This window comes from Larimichthys crocea, chromosome XII, assembly GCF_000972845.2.
Source record: "Larimichthys crocea isolate SSNF chromosome XII, L_crocea_2.0, whole genome shotgun sequence".
NCBI lineage: Eukaryota > Metazoa > Chordata > Actinopteri > Sciaenidae > Larimichthys > Larimichthys crocea.
The window spans coordinates 19,053,056-19,065,079 of NC_040022.1; the positions used below are offsets into that span (position 1 = coordinate 19,053,056).

Consider the following 12,024-nt stretch of genomic DNA (forward strand, 5'->3'; position numbering starts at 1 on the left):
GCATAGACCAATTGACTCTGTAAAATGATAGTGTAGTGAAAGTTTCAGTGTTATGTCTAATGTATTCAGTGCTGATCTTAGGAATAGTGCCAGTGTGTGATCGTATCTGGTGGAGGAGAAGCTCAGGGTCACTGAAGATGATGTTTGATAACAGAGAGAGGCAGCTGAACACTTGTAAGTACAAGCTGTGGCAAAGTCTTAGCAGATTCTATCATATGGCAGCAAAGCTTCTTAGCCTACATATATTGACTAATTCACTGGATAAAAAATTGAACATTGCTGTGTGAGAGGTCGGTCCAGGCTGAATGCTAAATAGAAAAATAAAAATAAAAAAGGATCCTGAGCTGAAAGAAGAAATCGTATAATAGGAAGGAGTTAAAAGGTCATGACAACATGTTTTTTTCACCGACTTTTACAATCCTGCTCTGAGATCTGTTCCTGTGTTGATCTGGCTGTAGAGACACAGTCCGCTGTCTCCATAACTCCATAATCTGTGTCTGACCCTCCAAAACTTTAGGCTTCATTGCCCCCAGACCATCCTAATACTTCAAAGGTTGTAGTGATTTGTGATGATGGTTTCTCCAGTTTATTTGTTCAATTTGTTGAAGTCTAAATTAAAAAAAATCTGATGAGTCATTTCATCATGTTCACCTCTAGTCAAATGGAGCAAGGTGCAAACTGAGCTCATGATGAACTGAACATTTCAAATGTTGATATATCGGCCCACAAGGCCTTACTCTAATCTTAAGTAGTCCACGTCAGTGATTCATAGCCAAGATGAGTTTTTCTCTATTTTAGCAACAACTTTATTACTGCTGGTCGAGCTGTCAAACCTGCAGCTCGAAGGTGAATCAGACACTTCCTTACTTCGCAAGTGTTAAGCTGTTGTTTCAAAGAAACCTGTCTTCTGCTTCCTGTTATGTTTTTCAGCCTGCAGACCTCTTCCGTCAGTTTCTTCCACTTTCTGTCTTTTTGATGGTGTAAGAGACGAGGGCTTTGAGACTCTGGACCCTCACTTCAGACAAAGTTTGGAAAAAGGCGCCCCCTCCACTCTGACTTAGTTTACTTGCTATTTTTTGCTAAATTCTAGATGTCTATGGTGGATGCTATTTGATCCCATATCGACACTCCTAAGATTTCATTAGTTTCTGACTCTGGAAAAAACGGTAAGATTTCCCACAAAACTACAGTTATCTGAACTCTAGTTTAGTCTCTGTGATCTCCTTTTGACAACTAACGTCATATTTTTTGCTTCCATTCACTGAGACTCCCTTAAACAGTCCGTAGCCCCCCTGGGGAGGTCCGCTAAAATAAAGACGTACACTTAATGGTCTGTCTGGCTTCCTTTGTTAACAGCCTTTTTCTTGTCGTTGTATGGCACATATTGTTTTCTTGCAGTGTGATATTGTCCAAAGCTCCAAACTGTTTGTTACAACACTGCTTTTATACAGACGGGGTTTGTCAGTACTCAAACTGGTTTAGGAATAGTTTGCACACATTTTCAAGGTTTAATTACTCCACTGCTGCAGAACTACAGTTTGTTAACCCATATATTTGTTCCTTTATTACTTATTTTACCTTATTGACCTTACATTCGTAAGTTTACACTTTCCAACAGCTTTCTTTTAACATTGTACAAGGTGTTTTAAAACTGTAGGTGAGTTTGGTACATGTAATCGATTCTCCAAACATACAACTCTGGAATAGTGGACTGAATGTCATATAAAAAATTTGTTCAGGGTGTTTACAAAGTTATACATATTTTTTAGCTCTGTTGGGAGAATCTGTTTGGAGGCATTTATCCAAAACAATTATTGTGAACATCCACGCGGATTTAGTATTAAGAAAGCTTTTTGGTTAACTCAACATCACTGAGGGTAAAGTATCTCACAGAACAGTGGATCAGTGTACATAAATTAAAATGTACATTTATTGAAATTAACTCCAAACCTATTGGTAAAACAAGAACGATACTGCATGGTAGGGACTAGTGTGTAGGATTTTCGAGGCAACCTGTAAATAGGTCCCCTCAAGTCACACACTGAAGTGTCCAGTGGTCGTTTCTTGAGCGTCTATAGTTGTCTGAGAGCTTCACAAAACATGCTGCCACAGAGGAAGACGTAGTGACAGCTTCACTGCAAGCGATCCCTCTGGACGTGTCATCTCTGCGGTTGTGATGCCTCCTGGTTTTTTTGTTCCTGTAATCTGAATGAAGCAAAATCTAAAATTTGTGTGTTGTGAATCGCTCTGAGTCTGGCCGCCTCCCTGAGACCAGTTGCTTTGGGAAACCCGACCGGATGACCCAACAACAACACAGGTCCCAGGGTCACGGAAAACTCAAACCTCTCCACCACGTAGAGGTAGCATTCTTGGAGAGGAAAGTTTATTGTTTGTTCAATGTTTGACATACTTACATTACATTTTACTACATTACATTACATCACATTACATTTTACTACATTGCATTACATTTTACTACATTACATTACATTACATTTTACTACATTACATTACATCACATTACATTTTACTACATTACATTACATTACATTTTACTACTACATTGTTACATTTTCCTACATTACATAATATTACATTACTTTACATTTTGCTACATAACATTACATTAATCAACTACATCTTTATCTTGTTCTCAATCTTCTTTTACTATATTACATTTTACTACATTACATTAAAATTACATTTTACTACATTACATTACATATTACATTTTACTACATTACATTATATTACATTACATTTTACTACTACATTACATATTACATTTTCCTGCATTACATAATATTACATTACATTTTACTACATTACAATATATTACATTTTACTACATTACATTACTCTATATTACATTTAACTACATTACATTTTACTACATTACATTATATTACATTTTACTACATTACATTACTCTATATTACATTACTCTACATTACATTAAATTATATTACATTTTACTACATTACATTACATATTACATTTTACTACATTACATTACATTATATTACATTACTCTACATTACATTACATTTTACTACTACATTACATAATATTACATTACTCTACATTTTGCTACATAACATTACATTAATCAACTACATCTTTATCTTGTTCTCCATCTTCTCGATGTCAGAGGAGGGGGAGGAATGTCGGCACCTTCGTTATCACTGAGGACATCCTATCTGTTAGGTTCGTCATGTTTGTCCTCAGTGATAACAGTGACGTCTACTTCATCGACAGGATGGTCTACATCGGCCTCAAAACAATCCATGATGATGAGGTTGTTGCCATCTGACGACTCCTCATCATCATGATTGTCATCGGTCTTCTAGCCATCCATGTCTACTGAGCTGTCCTCCTCTGTTCAGGACTCTTCTTCAGAAGACTCCTCATCATCTGACTGGATGTCTTCCACCATCCAGTCAGACGAAGAAGATTACTCCTTCCAGCGTTTCCCTGGCCTGTTTCCCTGGACTGGATTATATTACATTACATTATATTACATTTGACTACATTACATTACATTACATTACATTTTACTATATTACCTTTACTACATTACATTATATTACATTTTATACATTACATTACATATTACATTTTACTACATACTTACATATATACATTTTACTACATTACATATATTACATACATTTTAATACTACATTACATTAATTTCCTGCATTAATATTATTACATTACAGTTTACTACATTACAATATATTACATTTTACTACATTACATTACTCTATATTACATTTAACTACATTACATTTTACTTTACATTACATATATTACATTTTACTTACATTACATTACTCTATATTACATTACTCTACATTACATTTCAAATTAATATTACATTTACTACATACATTACATATTACATTTTACTACATTACATACATATATCATTACTCTACTTACATTACATGTTTACTACTACATTACATAAATATTACATTACCTACATTTTGCTAATAACATTACATTAATCAACTACTCTTTATCTTGTTCTCAATCTTCTCGATGTCAGAGGAGGGGGAGGAATGTCGCACCCTTCGTTATCACTGAGGACATCCTATTGTAGGTTCTGTCATGTTTGTCCTCAGTGATAACAGTGACGTCTACTTCATCGACCAGGATGGTTACATCGGCCTCAAAAACAATCCATGATGATGAGGTTGTTTGCCATCTTAACTTCTTCCTCAGGTGACGTGCAGTCACAAGAAGCAGAAGTTTCAATCTGACGACTCCTCACTCATCATGATTGTCATTGGTCTCGTAGCCATCCATGTCGACTGAGCTGTCCTCCTCCGTTCAGGACTCTTCTTCAGAAGACTCCTCATATCTGGCTGGGTATCTTCCACCATCCAGTCAGACGAAGAAGATTACTCCTTCCAGCGTTTCCCTGGCCTTGGACTGGGGGTCCAGTCCTCATCACTGTCCTCCCTGCTCCTCTTACTGGAAACGCTAGTACCAGAAGAGGAGGAGGTGGGATCCTCGATGCTGCTTGAGGACTCAGGCGATGATTTCACACTCCCAACATCATCGCCTTCATCGACCTCATCAGCACCCAGAGAGACAGTGATGTGGCCATCGTCTTCATCTGAGGAACTGATGCCAAAAAAGGCTCTGTCATCATCTGAAGAGCTGAAAGCCGAGGAGCCTTCGCCTTCAGATGAAGAACAGAACACTGAGAAGGCATCGTCCTCATCTGAAGAACTGGAGAGGGAGTCTTCGCCTTCGTCTGAAGAGCCTGAAACAGGGAAGTCTTCGTCTTCGTCAGAAGAGGTGGATCCCTCGTCTTCATCCGAAGGGATGAAGTCGGGGTCACCATCCTCTCCGTCAGAAGAGGCAGAGCTCTCATCTTCATCCGAAGAGAAGATGTCGGGGTCACCATCCTCTCCGTCAGAAGAGATGGAGCCCTCGCCATCATCTGAATAGATGATGTCGGGGTCACCATCCTCTCCGTCAGAAGGAATGGAGCCCTCGTCATCAACCAATCGAATGAGCATAAGAACAAGTACCTCTTCCACGAAGGCGAGGACATCTGCAGGAAAATATTAAAAGAAAAGTTGAGTTATAGAGTTCTGTTATAAAGTTGTGAATAGTTAAAAATAGTAATCCACCCAAATAACGACTTAAATTGCATTCTGTCATAACGTTGTGTGTGAGAAATGAGGACATGACAAAACACACATGCAAATATCTCTCATGAGTAACACATGTTCACAGGTCACAGCGTCCATGCAAGACCACATCACTTATTTACGAAGGTGATGATGAAAACACATCAAACGGCTCACACACACACACACACACACACACACACACACACACACACACACCACCACAGTGGTACCAAACATGGACCGTGCACCATCAACATGCAATAACCTTATTACAAAAATATAAATTTGGTTCAACGGCAACAAGTTGTCTTGCCCAGTCTTCCTACAAGCACAAACATGATGACTGAATCGCAAGCAAGACGAAGCAGGGACAAACCAGACGACATCACACCCTGAACAAGATGTGACCGAACAGAGGCATTGCAGAAGAAATTTTAAAACCGTATGACAAAGATAAAAGGTTTACACAAAAATTTAGGCCAACCTCTGACACATGATGTAAAAAAACAGGATTTGCACTTAATGAAAAAGTGAAAAACCGTACATACTGGTTACTCCTCAAGTTAACAATACATTTTTACTAAGTTAAATTAGTTTCAGGCTGTGGGCCAAGCAAACACACAGGGACATTTTCTTTAACACAGACCAACCATGTAATACATCATTCACTTCATATCACACCACCATTGTTAACAATCACTCATATTACAGTTGTACTATAAAATATAGTTCCTCTTTTAACATAAACATGTTAAAAATGACTATTTGAGGTATTTGAGGAGCAGTGTCAGTAATTAAGTATGGGGGCAACGGGGCCAGAGTCAGGCACACTCAAAATTTCTTTAGAAATTTTTCTAGTTAATTAAATCAATCATCTAATCTCACAAATAAATCTCATTTCACACTATTGTTTACAGTATATTTTAGTTTTGTCCCTAAAAATGATTCATTACGTGAGGAACTTTAAACGACAACAGCTCTGTGTACGTTTAAACCAGGTGAGCTCTGATTACGCATGCGCGTTCAGGCGTTACCTGCTAAAAGTTCAATCGTCTCCATGGTGATAAAAAAGTATATTCGATGCGTTTTATGAAAAACGGCCCAGTCGCTATCTTGACTATAAAAATATTTTTCACTCAAAATCGACAAAATTAATACAAATACAAATATATATATATATCAAAATAAAAACGTCAGTACATCGCTGCACTATTGTTAAGATGTTTCCCGAAGTTTTAAAGCGCTAAAACCAACCAACAACACGTTTACACCGAGTATGACCCAAACTGTATCTCAAACATTTTCCAACTCGTCTACTTTTAAATTACACAGGTTCTGCTCACATATTAGAATAAGAATAAGAATACATTGATTTAAGTGTCTTACCCAGAGGCAGGTCCAGCTCAGGCAGGGCCGGCAGAGGCAGGTCCAGCGCAGGCAGGTCTCCAAGGGAGGGAGGGGCGGGCGGTCCGGAAGGAGGCATCTTTCCCGCAAGTGTTTTCTCTTCCTTCGGCCTTTTTCTACTTCTCCTCCTCCTTTTTCTTCTGCTCCTTCTCCTTCTTCTACTGCCAACTGTAAATAAAGCTGAAAAAAACCTTCTCCTTCTTCTCCTCCTCCTTTTTCTCCTCCTTCTTCTCCTTCTCCCTTTTCTCCTCCTTGTCCTCCTCCTTTTTCTCTTCCTTCTCCTCCTCCTTTTCCTCCTCCTTCTCCTTCTTCTCCTTCTCCTCCTCTCGGTTGTCCGGTACAGGTTTTCCAAGCGGTCAGTCTTTGCAGCAGGTCGACTCCAGGTCAAGTTCACGTGCAAAGTGAGAACGTGCGAAAGGTCAGCAGGCCTTATATATGACCTCGTCTGCGCGTGACCGTTCTATTTCCATGGCTACTACTGACGCACGCGCATATACGTGTGCGTGTGTGCGCGTTAAAGATGCGCTAAATGATGACTTTTCTTATTTTTATTGTTTCCACACCTTCCACTATATGTTTCTATCACTGAATAATAAGATCATAGCCAAGGCAATAACTTCAGCACATACATATCTTGAAAATTAAACATGTACAGTCAGTAAATCTTATTCTATTGATGTTTGTGCAGGCAGCTATTTTTCTGTTTTCTGATGTTTTTGTTTGGCCTCATCATCTCTTTTATGGTGTTAATTTTTAAGATGTCACTTCTGATTTTACCCTCAGTTATTAATATTTTTAAAATAAACATCTCACCACCTCATTTTACTTTTTTACTTCTTTTTTTGTTACATTTTTTAATTTATTCAATAATGGCTTTAGATGAGTTTGAACACATCGGCACAGGTTTGTGTATTATTATAATGTATTATTATGTTTGTGTATTATTATTATTATCATCGTGTATTATTATTCACGTATGAGAGGAATGCAGCATTGCTTGAGGTAATTGTTATTAATAACCATCCCAGGATGAAACGTCCTATAGCACCATACTGTTCTCATCTTCTCTGGTACATATTTGTCCCAGACAGTCTTCTCAGTAACTCTGAAAGATGCAGAGAAAGATTAGTAGGCATCCCTCCACAGTCCTGCCCTGCTGTATGCAATTGATTTCTCTATTCCTGTATTGCTGTAAGTATAGCGTGCAGTCTGGGCACTCACAGTAATAAGACCACACAGACCCTCAGACAACACTCACCAGCAATGCATCCATTATTCTGTTCCTTTACAGTGAGGACCTCTGCTGATGCTCCTCCACTGTCTATTTATCAACAGTAATCCTGCTTATATTAACGACAATATACAGTATACACATACATACATATACATACATACATACATACATACATACATACATACATACATACACACACACACACATACACACACACACACACACACACGCACACACACACACACACACACACACACACACATGTGGTTATTACATGTTAGGATCTGGTTATTATAGGCACATATTAAATGTTAAATATAAATATTTCAATATTTATCATCACAGTAACAGTGTTACACACATTAGTAGCTGTAAACACTCAGCATTAGAAAAATACATATGTTGGTTTGGTGCTTACATACGGAGTAAACATTTATAATCATCACTTTAAAAGTTACATACGTTGTTTTTGGTGCCTGTTTGTTTCCCAGATATATTAGTGTGTGTGTGAATAGGTGTATAAGAGGCATTAACTTAAAGCACTTTGTAGAAAGGCGCTTTATGAAGTTCAGTCCATTTCCTTTTATTAGTTTACGGGCAGATCTGCCACATCCAATATGGCGGACCCGTTGACGTATCGCGACCAACGACCAACCCGCTCAATGCGGCGTTTATGTATATATGTCTATGTATATATGTCTATGTATATATGTCTATGTATATATGTCTATGTCCAGCAGAGGGTGCTGTAGTTATGCTACCTTTTATGCTGTCGGACGTTAACGTTTTAATACTTGTAATCGCCCTAAATACTTATGAATGCTTCTACATTTGGTCGTCAACAGCATTAGAAGACATTACTGCGGGTGGTATAAAATGAAAAATGTATTACATTATATATTGCAAGCATAATACACAGTTTCCTATTAATTTCAGCTACATTACGTGTAAATAAAAGCTGCGCTACTGGATTTCTGAGAGAAAACGCACGTCAAAACGTTACTGTGTTCACATCACTCTGTCATGTAGATAACTACACTATATATATATATATATATATATGTAAAATAAAAGCAGAAACAGCGTGAAAACGTGTCCTTTATGAGTTAGAAGTCCGAATGTTCGAGGAGCACCTGAAAGCAGCACGAGGTGTTGTCAGTGTGGAAGCGTCAAGATGGTGGTACGTGTCGCTGCAGCATGTTTCTGTGAGCCACTGTAGCTCCGTTTGGGTGAATTTTAACCTCTCATTTCGTTGTGTGCATTGTTAGAAATTTGGCCTCCAGTTTAAAGCCACCCTGGAGAATGTCACCAACGTGAGGCCGTTGGGTGACGACTTCCGCTGGTTTCTGAAGGTAGGATGACTGTCAAGCTAACCTGCTAACTCATCTCTTTACGCATTAGTTCATCACCTCATTTTACTCCCTGTGCTCGGTAATATTCCTCATTTTTATCACGGTCTTATCAGAGGAAATGTTCTGCTATTAAACCCAGACTTGACAACTAAATAAGGGAACTTTTAACATGTGCATTATGTTTTGTATCTTTCCCCCCCTTAATGTAGTTGAAGTGTGGAAACTGTGGAGAAGTCCCAGATAAATGGCAGTATGTGACCTTAGTGGTAAGCACATAAATAATCCTGCTTTTTTTTTTTGTCATTCATTGTCACACACAGTATCCAGCCTGTTTTGAATGTTTCCACAGGAGAGTGTGCCTCTGAAAGGAGGCAGGGGCAGCGCCAGCATGGTGCAGAAATGTAAACTCTGTGCCAGGGAAAACTCAATTGGTACGAGCTCACTTGTTATTTGAATTTGTCTTAGTTTTCTGAGGTAAAAAACTGTGGAAGGATAACACGTCAACTGTTTTCTTACAGATATCCTGAGAGACACAATCATACCTTATAACGTAAGCAAACGTCCTTTCATGCAGCTGGAAATGTGTGGGGAGTCACTGTGCTGCTCATATAGACTAACCCTGATTATTTGATTGTCTTAAGCAGCAGCAGAATGATGGAAGCCAAATTAAATTAAAGGATAGGTTCACAATTTTTCAAGTCAACACTGAAACATGTTTTGTTTAATTCTAATCGTTCGTAATGTTCGTACTAACCATTAAGAAATCCCTTCCTAATAGTAATTAGGAATAGTAGTAATAGATAGTAATAGATTTCTGGAAACATTGTTGCCTTGCATCTGTCCTCTAAGTACCTCCAAAAGATTTTTGAAATCATTTTTAACATATGCAGCGAATCTGTCACCCACCAGCAGTTTTACAGTTTTTTTTGCGAGCTGCTTCTTCTTCTTCTTCTTCTTCTTCCAGTCTGTGTGTCTCTATCTATTTAATGTGGCTGTGGGTTTGTTTGGTTGTAGGCCGAGGACAGTGAACGCTTCAAGACGATGGTGCAGTTTGAGTGTCGAGGTCTGGAGCCCATTGACTTCCAACCACAAGTAAGAATCAATGAAAATACATATGAGTTTTTTTTTACGAGTCGTGAATTCTTTTAACACAGGTGTCACTAATAACGTGAATGATGGCTCTGTTCCATTCAAGTGTGACAGTGAGCCAGCATTCACATGATGACTCTGACACAAAAACAGCTGAATGGGACTCAGCGGCTATTCATTTTTTTAATTTACACCTGAGCATCTCCTGCTTTGACATCCAGTTATACAGTGTTTTGAACTTGCTTAACATAAATGCTGCCTTCCATGTAGGTGTGCCCATTAATTGGCTCTGGTATTAAGCGTGCTGACTCACATTGATTAATATTTATAAGATGCACCTGTACTCCCCTGCTGAGTCAGTATATTTGTTGTGGAAGTGTAATGCTGTGTTACTGTTTTTAACCCACTGCAGGCTGGCTTCGCTGCACAAGGAGCAGAGTCTGGAACACAGTTTCCTGAAATCAACCTACAAGAGAAGGTCAGTTTAGAAGGATAATTATAACTTGTCCCAGAACATCAGTTTTTGTTCAGATGTTGTTTATTGCACATGTGTTTAACTTTTGAGAGAATACTTGACTTGAAATTGAATTTCATGACCACACATTCATACGCATATGACAAAACAAAGACCAGAAAAACAAAAGAAAGGAAGGGGTGGTATCGAAAAGAGACACTGGCTTAGGTACCCGACAAAAAAAGGTCATGTGCCAGCACTGGTCACCTGAAAATAGCCCAGATAATGCACAGCAGACAGTTTAACTTTTATTACCAACTTGGATTTTCATAAAGAAACCTGATTGTAGAAGAATATCAATCAAACAAACAAAACAGTTTATCCTTGCTGAAACAGAAACAGGAAAACGTATATGAACAAACCTCCACCGCACTGTGAATCTAAATGGATTACAGCATGTTCAACAATAACTTAAGTCCATTAACCGTCATGTCCACAATCCAGTGTTTGCAGGGGATTCATTAAACCAGTTTTCTAAACTTAAACAGATGTGTCCTCACTTTTTAAAGTGGAATGTTGTCATCTTCTCAGAGAAAAGTGCTAGTCCAGTTAGCTGTTGTGTCATTTAACAAGTGATTCTAACTACCCAGAGAACACACTGTGAGACATACTGGAACATTCACAACTAAGATAGAATTGAGTAAAAGATATAACCATACAAAAACTGGGCCACAGTTGATGCATTAGTGTACCTGTACCACTGCAGGCATGTCAACATAAATCTGAAACACACTGATGCGTACTCTTTATTCCGTTGTAGAGTAAAAGATGTCTTAAATTTTTGTTTCATAACTTTGTACCTCACACAATTAAGTTAAGTTTGCTTCTGTTTTCCTAAATGACTTTCAGTGTTTACAGCATGTGACCGCCTCTTTAATCCATGCGAACTGACAAACCCTTATTTTGTACTTGTATTTTTTCAGGACTGGACAGACTACGATGAGAAAGTCAGCGAGTCGGTGGGAATATATGAAGTCACGCACCAGTTCAAAAAGTGCTGATGTCATCATGTGATGAGCCTCAGAGACGGGCGAATGAACACTATAGCTGAACAGGCCTCTCTCCTGGCATCAAAGGATGCTTCAGATGCTGAGGTGGCGTGGTTTGGTTGATGATGAACATTATTGGGTGTAGATGAACAACAGCAGTATAACATGTGCGACAACTGTGGGTTTTCCACTTTTTGCCACAGCAAAATACAAAAAAATAAAAGATGAAAGATTAAGTTTTATTTGACTGCCTGGCTGTTTTTCATTTTTAATCCATCTGATTAGATTT

General features: G+C 38.3%; 2 protein-coding genes across 3 annotated transcripts; one reads left to right on the plus strand and one right to left on the minus strand.

Annotated features, from left to right (window-relative positions):
* Positions 1 to 3,311: 3,311 nt before the first annotated feature.
* Positions 3,312 to 6,707, minus strand: LOC113747126 (suppressor protein SRP40-like). Of its 2 annotated transcripts, XM_027285595.1 has the most exons (3): positions 6,540 to 6,707; positions 4,435 to 5,071; positions 3,312 to 3,479 (listed from the first exon to the last, which is right to left on the minus strand). In XM_027285595.1, the coding sequence occupies exons 1-3, from the start codon at positions 6,634 to 6,636 to the stop codon at positions 3,455 to 3,457; spliced, it is 759 nt and encodes a 252-aa protein (XP_027141396.1). In that variant the 5' UTR covers positions 6,637 to 6,707; the 3' UTR covers positions 3,312 to 3,454. The 2 variants fall into 2 exon arrangements, with proteins under 2 accessions (XP_027141396.1, XP_027141397.1); XM_027285596.1 differs by lacking the exon at positions 3,312 to 3,479 and having other exon boundaries at positions 4,387 to 5,071.
* A 2,153-nt stretch (positions 6,708 to 8,860) lies between these two features.
* Positions 8,861 to 11,953, plus strand: czib (CXXC motif containing zinc binding protein). The gene is made up of 8 exons (XM_010753091.3): positions 8,861 to 8,971; positions 9,060 to 9,143; positions 9,353 to 9,409; positions 9,493 to 9,574; positions 9,662 to 9,693; positions 10,158 to 10,235; positions 10,645 to 10,710; positions 11,670 to 11,953. The coding sequence occupies exons 1-8, from the start codon at positions 8,966 to 8,968 to the stop codon at positions 11,745 to 11,747; spliced, it is 483 nt and encodes a 160-aa protein (XP_010751393.2). The 5' UTR covers positions 8,861 to 8,965; the 3' UTR covers positions 11,748 to 11,953.
* Positions 11,954 to 12,024: the final 71 nt, after the last annotated feature.